Raw genomic sequence first — 15,472 nt, 5'->3', positions numbered from 1 at the left:
CCAAAACGATCTTGAAGAAGAACAAAGCTAGCAAATATATATTTTCTGATTTCAAACCATATAAAGCTACAATAATTGAAACAGTGTAGTACTGTTCTAAAGGCAGATATATAAACCATTGGAGTTAAATACAAGCCTAGAGCTAAATTCTTCCCTATATTGTCAAGTTATTTTTGACAAGGTTTCCACGAACATTTGGTGGTGGAAATAATATTCTTTTAACTAAATATTGTTGAAAAATAATAATTACATGGAAAAGAATAAAATTGGACCCTTACCTAATCCCACATACAAGTATTAACTCAAACTAGATAAAAGACCTAAATATAAATCTTAAGACTATAAACTTTTAGAAGAAAATCTGGGTCATAAAACCTCACAACATTGAAATTGGCAGTGATTTCTTGGATATGATTTCAATGGCACAGGCAACAGAAGAATATACAAACTCCCTAAAAAATAAAAGAAAATATTGTATATCCAAAGACAATGTAAACAGAGTTAAAAGTTACTAATAGAATTGGATAAAATATTTCCAAATGCTATATCTGAAGGTATATTAATATTCCAACTAGAAATCCTAAAAATTAACAACAATAAAGGCAAACAATACAATTTAGAGATAGGTAAAAGACTAACATAAATAATGAATCTCCACAGATAACCAATCTTAGTTGTCTGTTGGATGGAAACTCTTGTTTCTCTGGTTCTGGTGAGTGTTAGCTATTTCTTCTTTGTAGTTAATCTCTTTGAGTATTTTCTCTAGCGCTGGTTTTGAAGACATAAATTCCTTCAGTTTCTGTTTGTCATGGAAGCTTCTTATTTCTCCATCTAATTTGATAGAAAGTTTTGCTGGGTAGGAAATTTTTGTCTGGAAGTTGTTTTCTTTCAGAGTTTGGAATATGTTACTCCAAGCCCTTCTGGCTCTCATGACTTGGTTTGGGAAGTCTGGAGTGATTCTAATTGGTTTGCCTCTGAATGTCACTTGGCCCTTTGTTTTTGTTGCCTTTAAGATTCTCTGCTTGGCTTCCACATTGGTCATTTTGACAATTATGTGGCGTGGGGATCCTCTTCTCCCATCCTGTCTAAAGGGAGTTCTATAAGTTTCCTGGATCTGTGTATCAACCTCTTGCTCTATGTTTGGAAAATTTTCTGCTATTACTTCCTCGAAGAGATTGTTGATCCCTTTGGTTTCACTTTCTTTTCCCTCCTCTATTCCAATTATTCTTAGGTTAGCTCTCTTAAGATGGGCCCATATTTCTTCAATGTCAGATTCCTGCTGTTGGATATTTTTTTCTAGATTAGAAACTATGCGTTCATTTTTGGATTGCTCATCTTCTAAGAGCGAGATTCTGTTCTCCATGTGATCTAATCGGTTGTTTGTGCTTTGAATTGAGGCCTTTACTTCATTAATTGCATCCTTTATCTCTTTTTGGCTCTCTCTGAGTTCTTTTCGAAGCACCTCTATTATTTCTACAGTTATTTTCCTGATTTGATCTTCTAGAAATCTCTGATTTTCTGTTTTATCAGGTTCTGATGTTGTGGGGTTGTGGGCGGTATCCATTGCTCCAGTATTATTCCTCTTTCCCATGATTTCGGATGCTTGTGCCTTCTCTGGGTTCTTCCCTTGGGTCACTATGACTTCACTTAAGGTGTTCTGGATCTCGAGTCAGTAGTATCTCAGACCCCACTACTCCTTTACTGGGTTTTATCACAGAGTCTCCGACCCAGGGAGTCAATAGAGGCTGTTTTACACTACGGGGGGTGCCAGGTTGCACGTTCTCCTATGGTGTGATATCTCTGCCACCACCACTCCCTCACTGGGTACAGTGAGGTACAGTACTGGGATTTCTCCTCTGTGGCCCGCAATTTGACTCACTGTTCTTGAGTACGCAGATGTAGCTGTACTGGATTCGGCGAATTCACTGCTGCTGCCGCCGCCGGTGGCAATATGGCGCCGCGGCCACGCCCTCGGCCATGAGGCTGGCGTATTTTTTCTTCTCTGGTTTTGATTTCCACTCTGAATCCCTGCAGCGTGTGCTGAGCTCAGCCACTGGGAGCTTTAAATCCTCTCTGCGCCGAAAGATCCCGCCTGGCTGTTCCGCAGCGGCTCACCTCGGCTTGCTGTAGCCGTCCAATGAGTTCGCCGCTGCCGCCGGCAGTATGGCGCTGCTGCCGTGTCCTCGGGCGCGTGTGTCTCCTCTGTGGCCCTGAGCTCTGTTCTCAGTCCGCTTTCTCTCTGGAGCCTGGTGGTTTTTTTGTTTTTCTGGTGATGGTGTTTTCTGGCTATGAAAGGCGCTGGTTTTGTGGTAATGGAGATTGGTTGTTAGCAGGGCTCTTAAGCCCTGCTTTTCTCGGTCGCCATCTTCCCGGAAGTCCGTTGAGAAGCTTTTTAAAATTTGAATGAGGAAAAGCTCTAGTGCAAGACACAAACTCAAAAAGCAGACAGGTACCTTCGACTTGTTTAGATAGCATGCAGAAGTGTTGTGTAATATGAGATATCAGAACTAAGCCTAAAAATCTTCATATGAAAAATATTGATAATATATTTAACAAACAAAAGGTTTCTACCATCAGGGTATATTTAGGACTGAGTTAGAAAATGGGTCAAGGTTAAGGACATGTTAACCTTGCATCTTCTACTATGAGGTGTAGTAGAAGAAATAGAAAAGTACTAGGAAGTTACAGAAAAGACTCAATTCCTTTTGTAGTTGGAAAAATGAAATCCAAGCAATAGCGAGATTCTATTCAAGATCGGAAGTACTAGCCTGGTGTGGTGGCCCACACTTGTAATCCCAGTACTAGGAAGGCTGAGGCAGGAGGAGTGTGGTTAGCTGACAGCCTCAGCTACTTAGGCCTTCTGCAAGTTAGTGAGACCTTGTTTCAAAAGTAATAAAGAATAAAAAATAGGGCTGTGGGTGGAGCTTGTAGACAGAATGCCCCTGGGTTCCCCCTCCAATACCACCACCAAAAAAAAAATTATTTTTTGGTAATACATCTGTGGGTGTTGTTAGTGAGAAACTCCAGCAGGGGAGGTATGTGCCCTTGACCCATTAGTTCTGCGTCTTCTTCTGCCTGTTTGTCCTGGAAAACCCTGGCTTGTCTGGAGCACAGCTTCCATATGAAACCCTGTAGGTACTTGCTGACTGGGGAGGCCAGGCAACATGAAGTTGCCAGGCATTCTCTCACAAAGAATTAAGTGGCAGCCTGTGTGTTAGCACACAAAGGTCACACCGCTCCAAGAGCAGGGGTGTTGGGAGGATGAGTGCTGAACATGTTCATATATAACCAGTGTGGATATAGCAAAAATAAGTACAGGAGGAAAACCAAGGTGTTTGTTCTCATGTGGAAAGAATTCCAAAGCATGTTTGTAATGAGAAGAAAGTAAATTCATGAAGCATGTCCATTGCCCTCTCTCCGTACAAACAGGAAGGTAGGTGCTGCCACAGGCCGGTGTGTGCTGGCCACTGGGTGGAAGCAGCCGGGCAGTGGAGCGGTGGTGATGGCTGGGGTGTGGACTGGGTTTGTGGGCGGTTCTGCTGTGCATGTGTTGTCCTTCGTGCTGACAACTGCCACACCTCAAATGCACTGGCCCTTGTTGGCACAGCAGCTAGTTGATGGGCTTGAGCACACAGAGGGGTGGCCTGCTTTCTCCCCCAACACCAGGTGCTGACAAGGAGCAGACCTGGGATGGGCTACCTCTGCCTGGCTGCCCTGGGGCAGAGCTGGATAGTGGACAGATGACAGGGTCTCTCTTGCATGTGTCTCCAGCAGTGTGGGTTTTTTTTTAAATTTTTATTTGTTTTGTGGTAAGAGGGATGGAACCCAGGGGCATTCTACCTCTGAGCTACACCCCCAGCCCTGTTTTTTATTCTTTATTTTGAAACATGGTCTCACTGAGTTGCAAAAGGCCTCACTAAGTAGCTGAGGCTGTCCATGATCCTCCTGTCTCAGCCTCCCAAACGCTGGGATTACCGGCGTGTGCCACCACACCCACTCCACCAGTGGGGTTTTAAAAATGTTTTCTGGCTGGGCGTGGTGTCGCACGCTTATAATCCCCATGCTTGGGAGGCGGAGACAGGAGGATCACGCAGGTTTGAAGCCAGCCGCGCTGGCTTAAGAAACCCTGTTTCCAAATAAAATATAAAATAGGTCTGGGAGTGTAGCCCGGAGGTAGAAGGGCTTCCAGGAACCCCAGTACCACCAAAAAAAAAAAAAATGTTCTCTAGATCCATTCATCTGCCTCTAAAGGATCTGACTGGTCTTTGTTTTTGGTTTGTTTTTCCCTCGGCTATGGCTGCTCAGATGGATGGCGAGTCAGAGGAGGAGCCGGAGTCGGTCGATACAGGGGAAGACGAGGACGGCGGAGACGAGTCTGACCTGGTAATGCCGGCGCTGGTCTGCCGTCTATGTGTAGTAGAAGTGGAGCCCAAGGCATCATGGCTGCTCTGTACTGTGTACTGAGCAGCAGCCCATATTGGCCCTGGGTCTGGTGCAGGCTGGCAGGTGTGTAGCCATCGGGCAGGCAGACGAGTGAACCTGCCCAGTCGCAGCTCGGCCAGGCAGGGTAGGTGGGGCACCTCTGCCATCAGGCGCAGCAGCAGGCCAGGCCTGGAGCAGGGCTGTCCCGTGGGCACAGTGCTAATGCTGCCTGCAGCTCTCTGGGGGGAGGGCTTGGTCCCACCCCTGGTCGTCCCATTGCATTAGCACGTGGCACTTCAGATGGAGTGGGCTGCTGTGAGGATGTGGGATATCTGGGCTCGAGGTGTTTGGAAGTAGGATGGACAGCACTTCCTGCTGGGTTGGCTGCCACACAGAATGGGAGGCAGGAGGGAAGAGGCCTGCCCACACTGAGGTGCTTGTGCCCTGCAGGCACCTGAAGGGTAGAAGCGGGGTTTGGGAGTCCATGGGGAGGGGAGCTTAGAAATGGGGAGGTGTAGCCAGATGTGGTGGCTTGTGCCTGCAATCCCAGGACATGGAAGGCTGAGACAGGTGGATTGCAGATTCGAAGCCAGCCTCAGCAACTTAGCGAGGCCTTCAGCAACTTTGTGAGATCCTGTTTCCAAATAAAAAAGAAAGTAGGGCTGAGGTTATAGCTTAAAGGAAGAATGCTCCTGGGTTCCATCTCTAGCTCCTCAGACAGAGAGAGGGAGGGGGGGAGAGAGGAAAGTGTGACAAGGTCTGAGGATGGAGCCTCAGGAACACCATGTAAACAGTGAATAGAGGGGGTGAGGAGCCCGTGAGCTCAGGAATAGGGTCTTTGTACTTAAGGGAACAAAGCCTGGGGCTTTGGGCCGCGTGACCTGAGAACCACTCTGAGGAGGGAGAAAGTGGCCCGTGGTTTCTGCATGCAGCTGCCTGCTGAAGGAGACGAGGACATGCAAGGGAACATTGGGTTTAGCAAGGAAGCATGTTCCTTGGAGTGGTAGAGTAAGCAGGGCCTGGAGAGTGGCAGACTGGGTACAGTATGCACAGAATTCTTTTGGAAGCTTTTCTGTAGGGAGGGTGCAGGGAGAGGACACTGTGTGCATCGAGCAAGGTGCATAGCATGTTTTGTCAGTGCGGATGGATGATCGCGCGCCCTGGCACCCAGCACCAGGGCTTGTGCGTGGCAAGGCAGGACAGAATTAGGACGTCCCAACAGCTGGCATGCTGCACTCTGCATACCTTAGTGTGTCAAGCAGTGTCTTCAGTGTCTGCATGTGTCCATGGGAAGGAGGCTCTTAGACCTCAGGCTCTGCCAGTGTGTCCTGTCCAACTCAGCCAGAGCTTAGAATACATTCTGTGTGCCAGTCGTAACTCGAGGCAATTAGATGCCCTTTCTACATCTCAATTTGAGGAGCAGATACTAAAGCATCTTTCAGTATTATTACCTAATGATAGCTTCTTTTTTTTAAATGAAAGGGATATTTATTTGTGGATAGACAGTTTGGGGGTTGCAAACAGTAAAATGTCTGATACAACAAATACAAATATACTTCTGAGGAATGTAACATAAAGAAGAGTTTTATAGTACATGATTGAAATTATACTGAATACAGTGTTTCAAAAACTAGAAATTGCGGAGAACAAGAAATTACCAAGACCCAAGAGAAAAAGCAGGCAATCAAAAGTATTCTCAAAACAACCCACAAGAAGCAGTTATCACACAAGAATGAAAAAATATCTGATGTACAAAATATACATAATATATATGTTATGTATAATATACGTGTATATATAAATCTAACCAGAATATTAAAGGCAATATAGACACGTTGAAAAATCAGATGATATCTTAGCAGGAAAAGGAGGACACTATACAAAAAATAAAAATTTTAGGATTGAAAAATACAATGATTATAATAGAAAATATATTGAATGAGTTTAAATTGATGAGGAGGCATCAAAGAGTCAAGAAACACCAAGGGAGATCAATAGAAAGTTAATCACTATGAAGAATGAAGAAAACGTGTGTGTGTGTGTCTGTGTCCATTCACTAAGTGCTCTGTGCACGTACGTCATCGTCAGTGTGATTTACGTTGTGATGTGATACTATAACATACCAGTAAAAGCTCTAAAAAAAGAAAAAACATAAGACAAGTGAATGGCCCCGGAGCCATGTAATACTAGCCGTCATGTAAGATATTTGTTGACTGAGAAGCCCCAGAATAAGAGCAAAGAGTAACTGGACAAAACACCACAGGCTTTCCATACGTCACGCTTGTTATATGTAGAAAGTTATTCCTGGTGTGGAGAGCTGCATTCTAAGAAATGTGTTTGTCTGTCCAGATGCTAACTTCTTTCTCTGCGCTCTGTGTGTTAAGTTAACGTGGCTTGGAATCTGGGCACATCTGCCACCGATTGTTCTTTGCTCATGAGCAAGACAGATGGACACGTGATGAAAGTGGGTCCTCTTGCTGCGCTTATTTACTTAGTTTTTGTATAGAACTTTCCAACTTATTCTTCCCTTTGTGTGAAACCAAAAAAGAGTTACAGATTCCATTTTAAATTTCTTGGCTCTTTTGCTTCCGAAAGGACGGAGTTTGGAGAGATGTTTAGGGAGCAGCATGAGTATCTTTAGAATATGACCCAGAAAAATGTCTAAAAGTGAAGTTAGTCTGTTAGAGGAAGAATCAAGATAAAGCAAGTATTTTGTTTTGCAGGCAAACAATTCCTAGTCTTTGTTGCTCTCGACACCCCCCACCCCACCCCCACGCGCCCTCAACACTGCTTCTGACATACCTGCCCTTTGGTCCTCCAGAGTTCTGAATCCAGCATCAAGAAGAAATTTCTTAAGAGGAGAGGAAAGACGGATAGTCCCTGGATCAAGCCAGCTCGGAAAAGGAGGAGGAGAAGCAGAAAGAAGCCAAGCGGAGCGCTTGGTAAGTGCAGTGGACCGGTGGACCCTGCATCAGCCTGGGCACCTCCTTGCCGGGAGGTAGGCCCGTGGCTGAGCTTCTGCATAAGATTTCATTTGACACGAGGGTCTCCTGTTAACTGGTGCTTTTAGTGACCTTGTCTGGGAAGCTCAGCGACCCCACATGGCCTCCTCAGGCCCAGTTGTCTGGTTTCATCTCTGTGTGCTGAGCCATGGGGCTCGCTTGGCACCTGCTTTGGGCGTCAGGCTGCCTGGGACCTGTGTGGAAGGTCTCTGGTCACCTCACAGTCCTCTGTGGCCCATGCCTCTTTCACGTGGCAGCTTCAGGCATCTGGTCAGTACTTCCTGTTCTGGAAGTGCTTTGTTGAGGTGAACAGAGGGAAGAAATTGGCCTCACACTAGAAGGGACAGCTGACTTCCTGTGTTAAGGGCCTTTGTTTTGGGCTTGTCCTTCAATTAAACGTATCTAGATCAAGCAGAGCCTGCTGAGTCAGTCTAACCACTGCGCCCTCGCCCACCGTGCAGCGCTTATGCACCGCTCCAGGCCCTGTGTTTCCTTGCTGCTTGAGAGCATCCCCTCCCCAGCGCGTCTCTTCCCAGGCAGCCCTGATCTGCTCTTGTTGGTGCCTCAGCACTTGGTTGACTTCTGCAGCAATGGAATTGTTTGGTGTGGTCCCTTTTTTCCCACTGGCTTCTTGGAGCTGGATTGTTTTGAGAGTGCTTCTGTTGCATGTGTCGGTGGTTGGTTTCTGTCTCTTGCTGAGGATGCTGTACCTTGTGGCAGTGCCTGGGCCTCTTTATGTTCTCAGTGGGTGCACTCTGGGCTTTTCTGGTGTGGGCTGTCAGAAAGGAAGCTGCTGTGGATGGTCGTGTACAGACTTCATTGGACAGATGTGCGCTCTTTTCTTGGTGGGTCCCTAGGAGTGGCCTGGCTGAGTCCAGACAGTACACTGAGTGTATGAGAAACTGCCGAGCTCTTTCCTAAGGCATGGGGCCCTGTCTCACATTGTGCAGTGGCCCTGAGCTTCGCTCCTGCTCTCTCTCTTGTTGGCACTTGCTAGGATCAGTCCTTCCAATGTCAGTGGTTCTGTTAGGTGTGCAGTGTCTCTTGACATTTCGGTTTGCTTCTACCTGATGAATAATTAAAAAAAGGGGGGGGGCCTCAAACTTTTCTTTTTGGAAGAACTGGGGATTGAACTCAGGAGCATTCTACCTCTGAGCTACACCCCCAGCCTTATTTTTTATCCCTTTATTTATTTTTTGTGGTACCAAGGATTGAACCCAGGGGCATTCTACCCCTGAGCCACACCCCCGGCCCTACTTGTGCGCCACCGTACCTGGCTATCTATTCATTTATTTTTTTGTGTGGTACTGGGAATTAAACCCTGGAGTAGTCTACCTCTGAGCTACACCTCCAGCCCTATTTTTTTTTTTTTAATTCTGAAACAAGGTCTCACTAAGTTGCAGAGGGCCTCACAAGTTGCTAAGGCTGGTTGCAAACTAGAGATCCTATCATCTCAGCCTCGAAAGTACTGTTATTACAAGCATACACCACCATGCCCAGCCCTATTTTAAATTTTTTTTTAAATTTCAAAACAGAGTCTTGTGAAGTTAATGTGAGCCTTACTGAAAAGCTGAGGCTGGCTTCAAACTTGTGATCCTCCTGTCTCAGCCTCTCAAGTACTGGAGTTACAGGCATGCACCACAAAGCCTTGTTCAAACATGCTGATTTTATTTATATTTATTTATTTATTTTTGTGGTGCTGGGGATGGAACCCAGGGGCTTTCTACCTTCTGGCTACACTCCCAGACCTATTTTCTATTTTATTTGGAAACAGGGTCTCACTAAGTTGCTGAGAGCCTCACTAAGTAGCTGAAGCTTATTTTATTTTATTTATCTGTGATACTGGAGGTTGAAACCAGGGGCATTGTTCCTCCAAGCTACACCCCTAGCCCTGTTTCTTTTTCTTTTCTTTTTTTTTTTTTTTTTGGGGGGGATGGAACCCAGGGGCATTCTACCTCTGAGCTATACCCCCAGCCCATTTTTTATTCTTTATTTTGAAACAGGGTCTCACTGAGTTGCAAAGGGCCTAAGTAGCTGAGGCTGTCTGTGAACTGTGATCCTCCTGTCCCCGCCTCCGAAATGCTGGGATTACAAGCTTGCTCCAGCACGCCCGGCAGCCCAGCCCTATTTTTTATTCTTTACTTTTGTAACAGAGTCACACTAAGTTAGGGAGGGCCTCACTATGTAGCTGAAGATTCTCCTGTTTCAGCCTCCCAAGTACTCTAATTACAAGTATGTGCCACCACTCCAGCCTCTGATTTTAAGAGCAAAATGTCAGACTTGGTGGTACATGCCTGTAATGCAAATACTTTAGAGGCTGCAGGAAAATTGCAGAATCAAGGCCAGCTCAGCAATTTAGCAAGACCCGCAGCAACTTAGCAAGACCTTGTTTCAAAATAAAAATGACTGAGGATACAGCTCAGAGGTAGATTGAGCCTGAGTTCAACTCCCTAGTATCAAAGTAAAAAGTGAGCAAAAGATGCAGATACACACTTCACAAAATACACAAGCAATGCGTGGTGGCACATACTTGTAATCCAGTATTTGGGAGTCTGAGACAAAAGGACTGAAGGATCACAAGTGTAAGGCCAGCCTCTGCAACTTCAGTGAAACCTTGTTCCAAAATAAAGGGGAAAAACATAGGGCTGAAGGTGTAGCTCAGAGGTAGAATGCCCAGGGTTCAATCCCCAGTACCACACACAAAGTAAATAAATAAATAAAAAAAAATAAATCAGGTTTTTTTTTTTTCTCACTGAGTTACAGGAGCTCTTTAAATATTATGGATATGAGTCTAATTAGATGGATATTTTGCACATATTTGTACATAGTCTGTGGCTTGCTTTTTAAAATTTTCCTAATATGTTTAGGGTAAGAACAATACTTTAAAATTTTGTTGGAGCCAAGTATAGTGGCACATATGTGTAATCCCAGTACTCGGGAGGCAGAGACAGGAGGATTGCAGGTTTGAGGACAGCCTTAGCAAGTAGTGAGTCTCTTATCAATCCAGTGAGACCCTATTTCAAAATAAAAATAAATAGGACTCGAGATGTAGGTTAGAGGTAGAATGCCTCTGGGTTCCCCGGTACCACCAAAATAAAAAATAATTCCCACTGGAGCTTTAATTTATGAATTGCCTTTTTTCTCTCCTTTTCTTTTCTTTTCTTTTCTCTTCTCTTCTCTTCTCTTCTCTTCTCTTCTCTTCTCTTCTCTTCTTTTCTTTTTCTGGTTTGTGCTTCTTGTGCCTTAAGAAATCTTTGACTGGGTAGGGTGGTACACTCCTGTAATCCCAGTACTTGGGAAGCTGAGACAGGAGGACTGCAGGTTTGAGGTCAGCGTGTTGTAACTTGGTAAGATACTGTTTCAGAAAGAAAGAAAAAAATACACAGAAAAAGAAATCTCCTCTCCCCTTTCTTTCCAACACAAAAGGTCGTTTGGGGTAAGCTTTTATCTTTGTCATCTTGGCCATGACATGTAAAATACATGCCTAAATGTTTACTCACATAAAAGTTTGAATTTTATTTCTATATATAAAATGCTTAAAATTATATAGACACTAGTATGTTCTTCAAATTGTTGATGATTTTTTAAAAATGATTGACTTTTCTTAAGATTTATATGCAGAATATAGTGTGGATTAAAATATTTTGGATACTGTACTTTTCTCTGTTAATGGCTCATGGAAATTGTGTTGATGAGCAGTATTTAGAAGATTGGCTGACCACAAGCAGGGCCTTCGCCCTGTCCTAGAAGCACAAGTTCCCTTCCCTCACACTGTTAGCACAGTGAACTTTAAAAAGTGCCTCACACGATTACCTTGATCCCACCCATTGCCATGGCAGCGCACCCTGCTCTCGCTTCCTGCCCTTTCACTTCCTGTGTGCAGATCCCACAGACCTGACTCGGGTGGACAGACGGCTGGGGACTCGGGAATGACTGCTGCTGCTTTGTAATGGTGGAGGAAGGAGAACTGCTCCCTCAGAATAAACCGTTGTCCCAGCTTGGGTTATGGGAGGGCTGTTCCACACACACCAAGGCCCTTGAACTGCTGAGGAGTGCTTGCCTCTGCAGTATTCAGTAAGGTTGCAGGTGCTGGGGACTCTTGGCTCTGATGAAGGGATGAACCTTGAGCCCTAGCAGAGTCCTGTGGGTTGTTGATAGGAGAGTGTTGACAGGATAGGGACAAATGGCTTTTGTCTGTGGGGTCTGGCTGGAAATCAGCCAGCCGCCATGTCACTCTTGTGTCTCTGCACGGACAGCTGCTGACTTGGGTGGCTGTCGATCATGCCCACCTGCACCCTGGATTTTAGTTGTGTAGACTTTGAAAAGCCCAGTGTCTCACCGTCTTTGTGAGGCCCTGCCGTGCCGGGCCCCTGAGCCCTCTGCACACGGCTGCTTGATGATGAGCCTCCTGGCACCTCTCCTGGAGCCTGTCCCCACCCAGCTGCCATGAGAGCGGACTTGACTATCAGAACTTTAAATTGCTCTTTTTAATTTCTCTTTCTTTTTTCCAAGGTGGAGATCTATGTTGGCATTATTCTTGGGACCTTGAGCATTTTTACCTTCTTTCGTCCTGGTAACAGTAGAGGGCTAGGAGTGCCCTCTGTGACCTTAGACCTTACACCTGTCAGTGCTTCTTCGTGTCCTACGGGCCTTCTGTTCTCAGGCTGGAGGGAACACTTTAAGCTACTATCCATGTCAGGATTTCTTCTATTTATATCTTACTACAATAAGATTAGTGGCACTTTATTCATACATATTCATGAGCCTATTCATTATTAGTTGTCTTCCTGCAGTTTCATCAACAAGGTATTTTTAATTTGATTTTATGACTAGTGAGAAAGTTTTTGCTGTATTGTGTTCTATTAACCTTTAAAAGAATGGAAAATGACTAAAATCCACTTTAGACTATTTTTAGAGTATTTTTTAACAAATTTGGTTTAGGGTAAAATTTAAATCTAGATCTCTTCTAATCTGATTTTCCATAGAAGAAGAAAGAGAATAGTTTGAGTTTTCATTTTCTATTTTCAAAGAATATTTACCAAAACAAATGGGGAAAATCATTTAACAGCATATTTCATTTCTATAAATTTTACCTTTTAAGTTACAGTTATAATTTTAAGATTATTTTAGACTGTCTCTAGTCTCACTGCTCCATGCATATCTTAGTTGAATATCTTAAGAGTTTCCCCTCACAGCGCTGGCTCAGGCAGATGGGATGGAAGGACGCCTGAGTCTGCACATCCCCACACGGGTGCGATAGGGCTGAGCGGGAGGCAAGTGATTTTGTATTGTTTGTTCCAAATCATAGGATTTGATATACTTATGTTTTTCTTCACTAGGAATGCTATTAGAAAAATTAATATTTTTCATTTCTGTCAATTTTTAGCACATCAAAAACTTTTATGAGCACCAAGTGGCTAGGTTGTGAAAGTTTTGTAATGATTTGCAACCTGAAATACATGATACATTTTAATCCATTGAAAACTAGTGGGAATGTATCAGCCAGAGTAGCAAGTAATTTTTGTTTTATGAAGCAAAGTACCTGTTATCTTGCAGTATTACCAATGCTGTTATAAATCAGATTTAAAGTGTTATTAAAAAAAGAAATCTCCTGTCAAACAATTTTTATCTGTTTGTATATCTTATTATAGACTATGTACAAGTAACATATAAATAAATAAAATTACATTTTTAACCCTAAAAAAAAAAAAAAAGATTGGCTAAGAAACATAGTCACTTGCCCATTGCTGGTGTTAGATATTGTCTGTGGTAAATACACACGTTTCTTAGGCGTCCTTAGTGACACCTCTCTTGAGCCTCTGGAGGTGTGGACAGGCTGCCCTATTGCTGCTGCTGTCTCCTGTCCCAGAGGATTCTTTGCTCTCCCTGCACATGCTGTTGAACCTGCGGAGCCAGCCCATGTCTGGAGCAGTCCTCCTTCACATGCTATTTCCTGTATGTAGTGGCACTCTAACAGACAGCCTCCTGTGGAGCTTTCTGACCTCTTCTGGGACCCTTGGGTGTCAGCCGGGATGCGGTGGCTCGAGCCTTCAGTGGGTATGGGCCTCCAGCCACTCTGAGCGCCGGCTGCGGCTTCAGCTTCTTTTCATCAGCTGCTCTTTTTTTTCTGCGGGTCTGGGGATGGAACGCAGGGGCATTCCACCTCTGAGCTACACCCCCTGGCCTATTTTTTATTCTTTACTTTGAAACAGGGTCTCACTGAGTTGCAAAGGGCCTCACTAAGTAGCTGAGGCTGTCCGCGAACTGCTATCCTCAGGTCTCAGCCTCCTGAATGCTGGGATTACAAGCACGTGTCACCACGCCCAGCTTCCAGCTGGTCTTTTAACACTAAAAGATCAAGTGTTCTGTCTTATTCTAAAGTAATTTAGGAATTATGTATCATACGTTTATCATTTTCTTGATTTTTTTTCTTTTGATAGTAGAGGTTGAACCAAGAAACATTTTATCTCTGAACTATATCTCCAGCTTTAATTTTATTTTTAATTTTGAAACAGAGTCTAAGTCCCTGAGGCTGGCCTCCAGCCTGGAAGACTCTTGTCTCAGCCTCCCAAGTAGTGAGATTATAGTCATGAAACATACCTGGGTTCTTGATTATTTAGCTTATTTAGTATCATTACAGAAAAGGTGTATTAATATGTCAGTATTTTTATTTTTTGATTAAGTTCATTCTCCCCCCTCATACTAGGTAGACTTGGAGAGTTAGCAAAATGGTATACAAGGAAGAAAACAATAGTGAAATTGGTGTGGCCACGGAAATGGGCTCCTCAGCGTGCACGCGCCAGCTCGTGTTCTGAATGTGTTCATTAGAGCTGGTCTCTCCTCTGGGAGCTGGCCTCCTGCCTGGGGCACTCTGAGGGGTGTGACTGTAGCTCAGTTCTCACGGTGTGTGCCTTCTGTGTGTAGGTTCCGAGGCATGTAAGTCTTCTCCAGGAAGCTCCGAGCAGACAGCTCCAGGAGACAGCACGGGGTACATGGAAGTTTCTCTGGACTCGCTGGATCTCCGTGTCAAAGGGATTCTGTCCTCCCACGAGGAAGGTGAATGTTGGTGTTGTAGCTATGAATAGCACCAACTTGCTTTTGTTTGCTGGTCTCTTCCTTTGTATTAGCCTGATGTGCCCTCGTGGATATTAATAGAAAATTGAGTAAATGTGCTGCTTCAAAGTGATTGAACAGATAATCAAAATCTGTTTGCCACACTTGTAATCTCAGGACCCGAGAGACTGAGACAGGAGCATTGCAGGTTCATGGCCAGCCTCAGCAACTTAGGCTCTATTTCAAAATAAAAAATAGGACTGCAGATGTAGCTCCAAGGTAGAATGTCCCTGAATTCAATGCTCAGTACCAAACAAACAAACAAACAAACAAACAAAAATTTAAAAAAATGTTTTCTATGTTAGGCACAGCACACAAGTGAAGAAGCAGAAACCCCTAGAGCCTCTCGGAGAAAAATAGCAGATACCTTGTGCAAACCAGGTTGTCAGCATCTTTTCTGTGTGTGTGAGTGAGTGAGTGTGTGTGTGTGTGTGTGTGTGTGTGTGTGTGTTACTTGGAATGAAACCCAGGAGCATTCTACCTATTTTTTTTTAAATATTAAAAAAATTTTTTTTTTTGAAATAGAGTCTCACAGAGTTATGGAGGGCCTCGCCAGCTAGCTGAGGCTGTCTGGGAGCCGCGCGCGATCCTCCGGTCTCCACCTTCCCAGTGCTGGGGTTACAAGTGAGCAGCACCACGCCCGGCTTCGTCGTCACCTGTGATGGTGCTTCCCCACGTGCGCCACACACGTTTCTGTGCGCAATCCCTAATGCAGAGGTGTCCCTCTGTGCTGGCCGTGTTGCAGCAGACAGTGGCAGCACGGCTTGGAGCTGGGAGCCTTTGGGTGCTCTCTGGTTCTGGGTTGGACGTGTCCCCAGCCAGCGCTGTGCTGTACTCCTCCAGGATCCTCTGTGATGGAGTACATGCTTGTTGGTGCTTTTCTGTGCTTTGCAGTCACAGGTATCCAGAGCTAATGCTGGAAGTTCTTGTGCCAG

The 15,472-nt window shown here is 44.7% G+C and overlaps 1 protein-coding gene across 1 annotated transcript in view; it reads left to right on the top strand.

The window, feature by feature from the left end:
- The window catches only part of EHMT1 (euchromatic histone lysine methyltransferase 1), a gene marked incomplete at both ends in the record, with an annotated part of 188,790 nt that overhangs the window by 103,394 nt on the left and 69,924 nt on the right, over positions 1 to 15,472 (top strand). The window contains 3 exons of the mRNA XM_080709450.1: positions 4,306 to 4,383; positions 7,244 to 7,364; positions 14,349 to 14,480. Of these exons, the coding sequence (XP_080565576.1) occupies positions 4,306 to 4,383; positions 7,244 to 7,364; positions 14,349 to 14,480 (331 nt within the window). The remainder of the gene's footprint in view (positions 1 to 4,305; positions 4,384 to 7,243; positions 7,365 to 14,348; positions 14,481 to 15,472) is intronic.

Source organism: Muscardinus avellanarius, assembly GCF_963383645.1.
Source record: "Muscardinus avellanarius genome assembly, chromosome: 13".
NCBI lineage: Eukaryota > Metazoa > Chordata > Mammalia > Rodentia > Gliridae > Muscardinus > Muscardinus avellanarius.
This window is presented reverse-complemented; position numbering and strand designations above follow the sequence as displayed.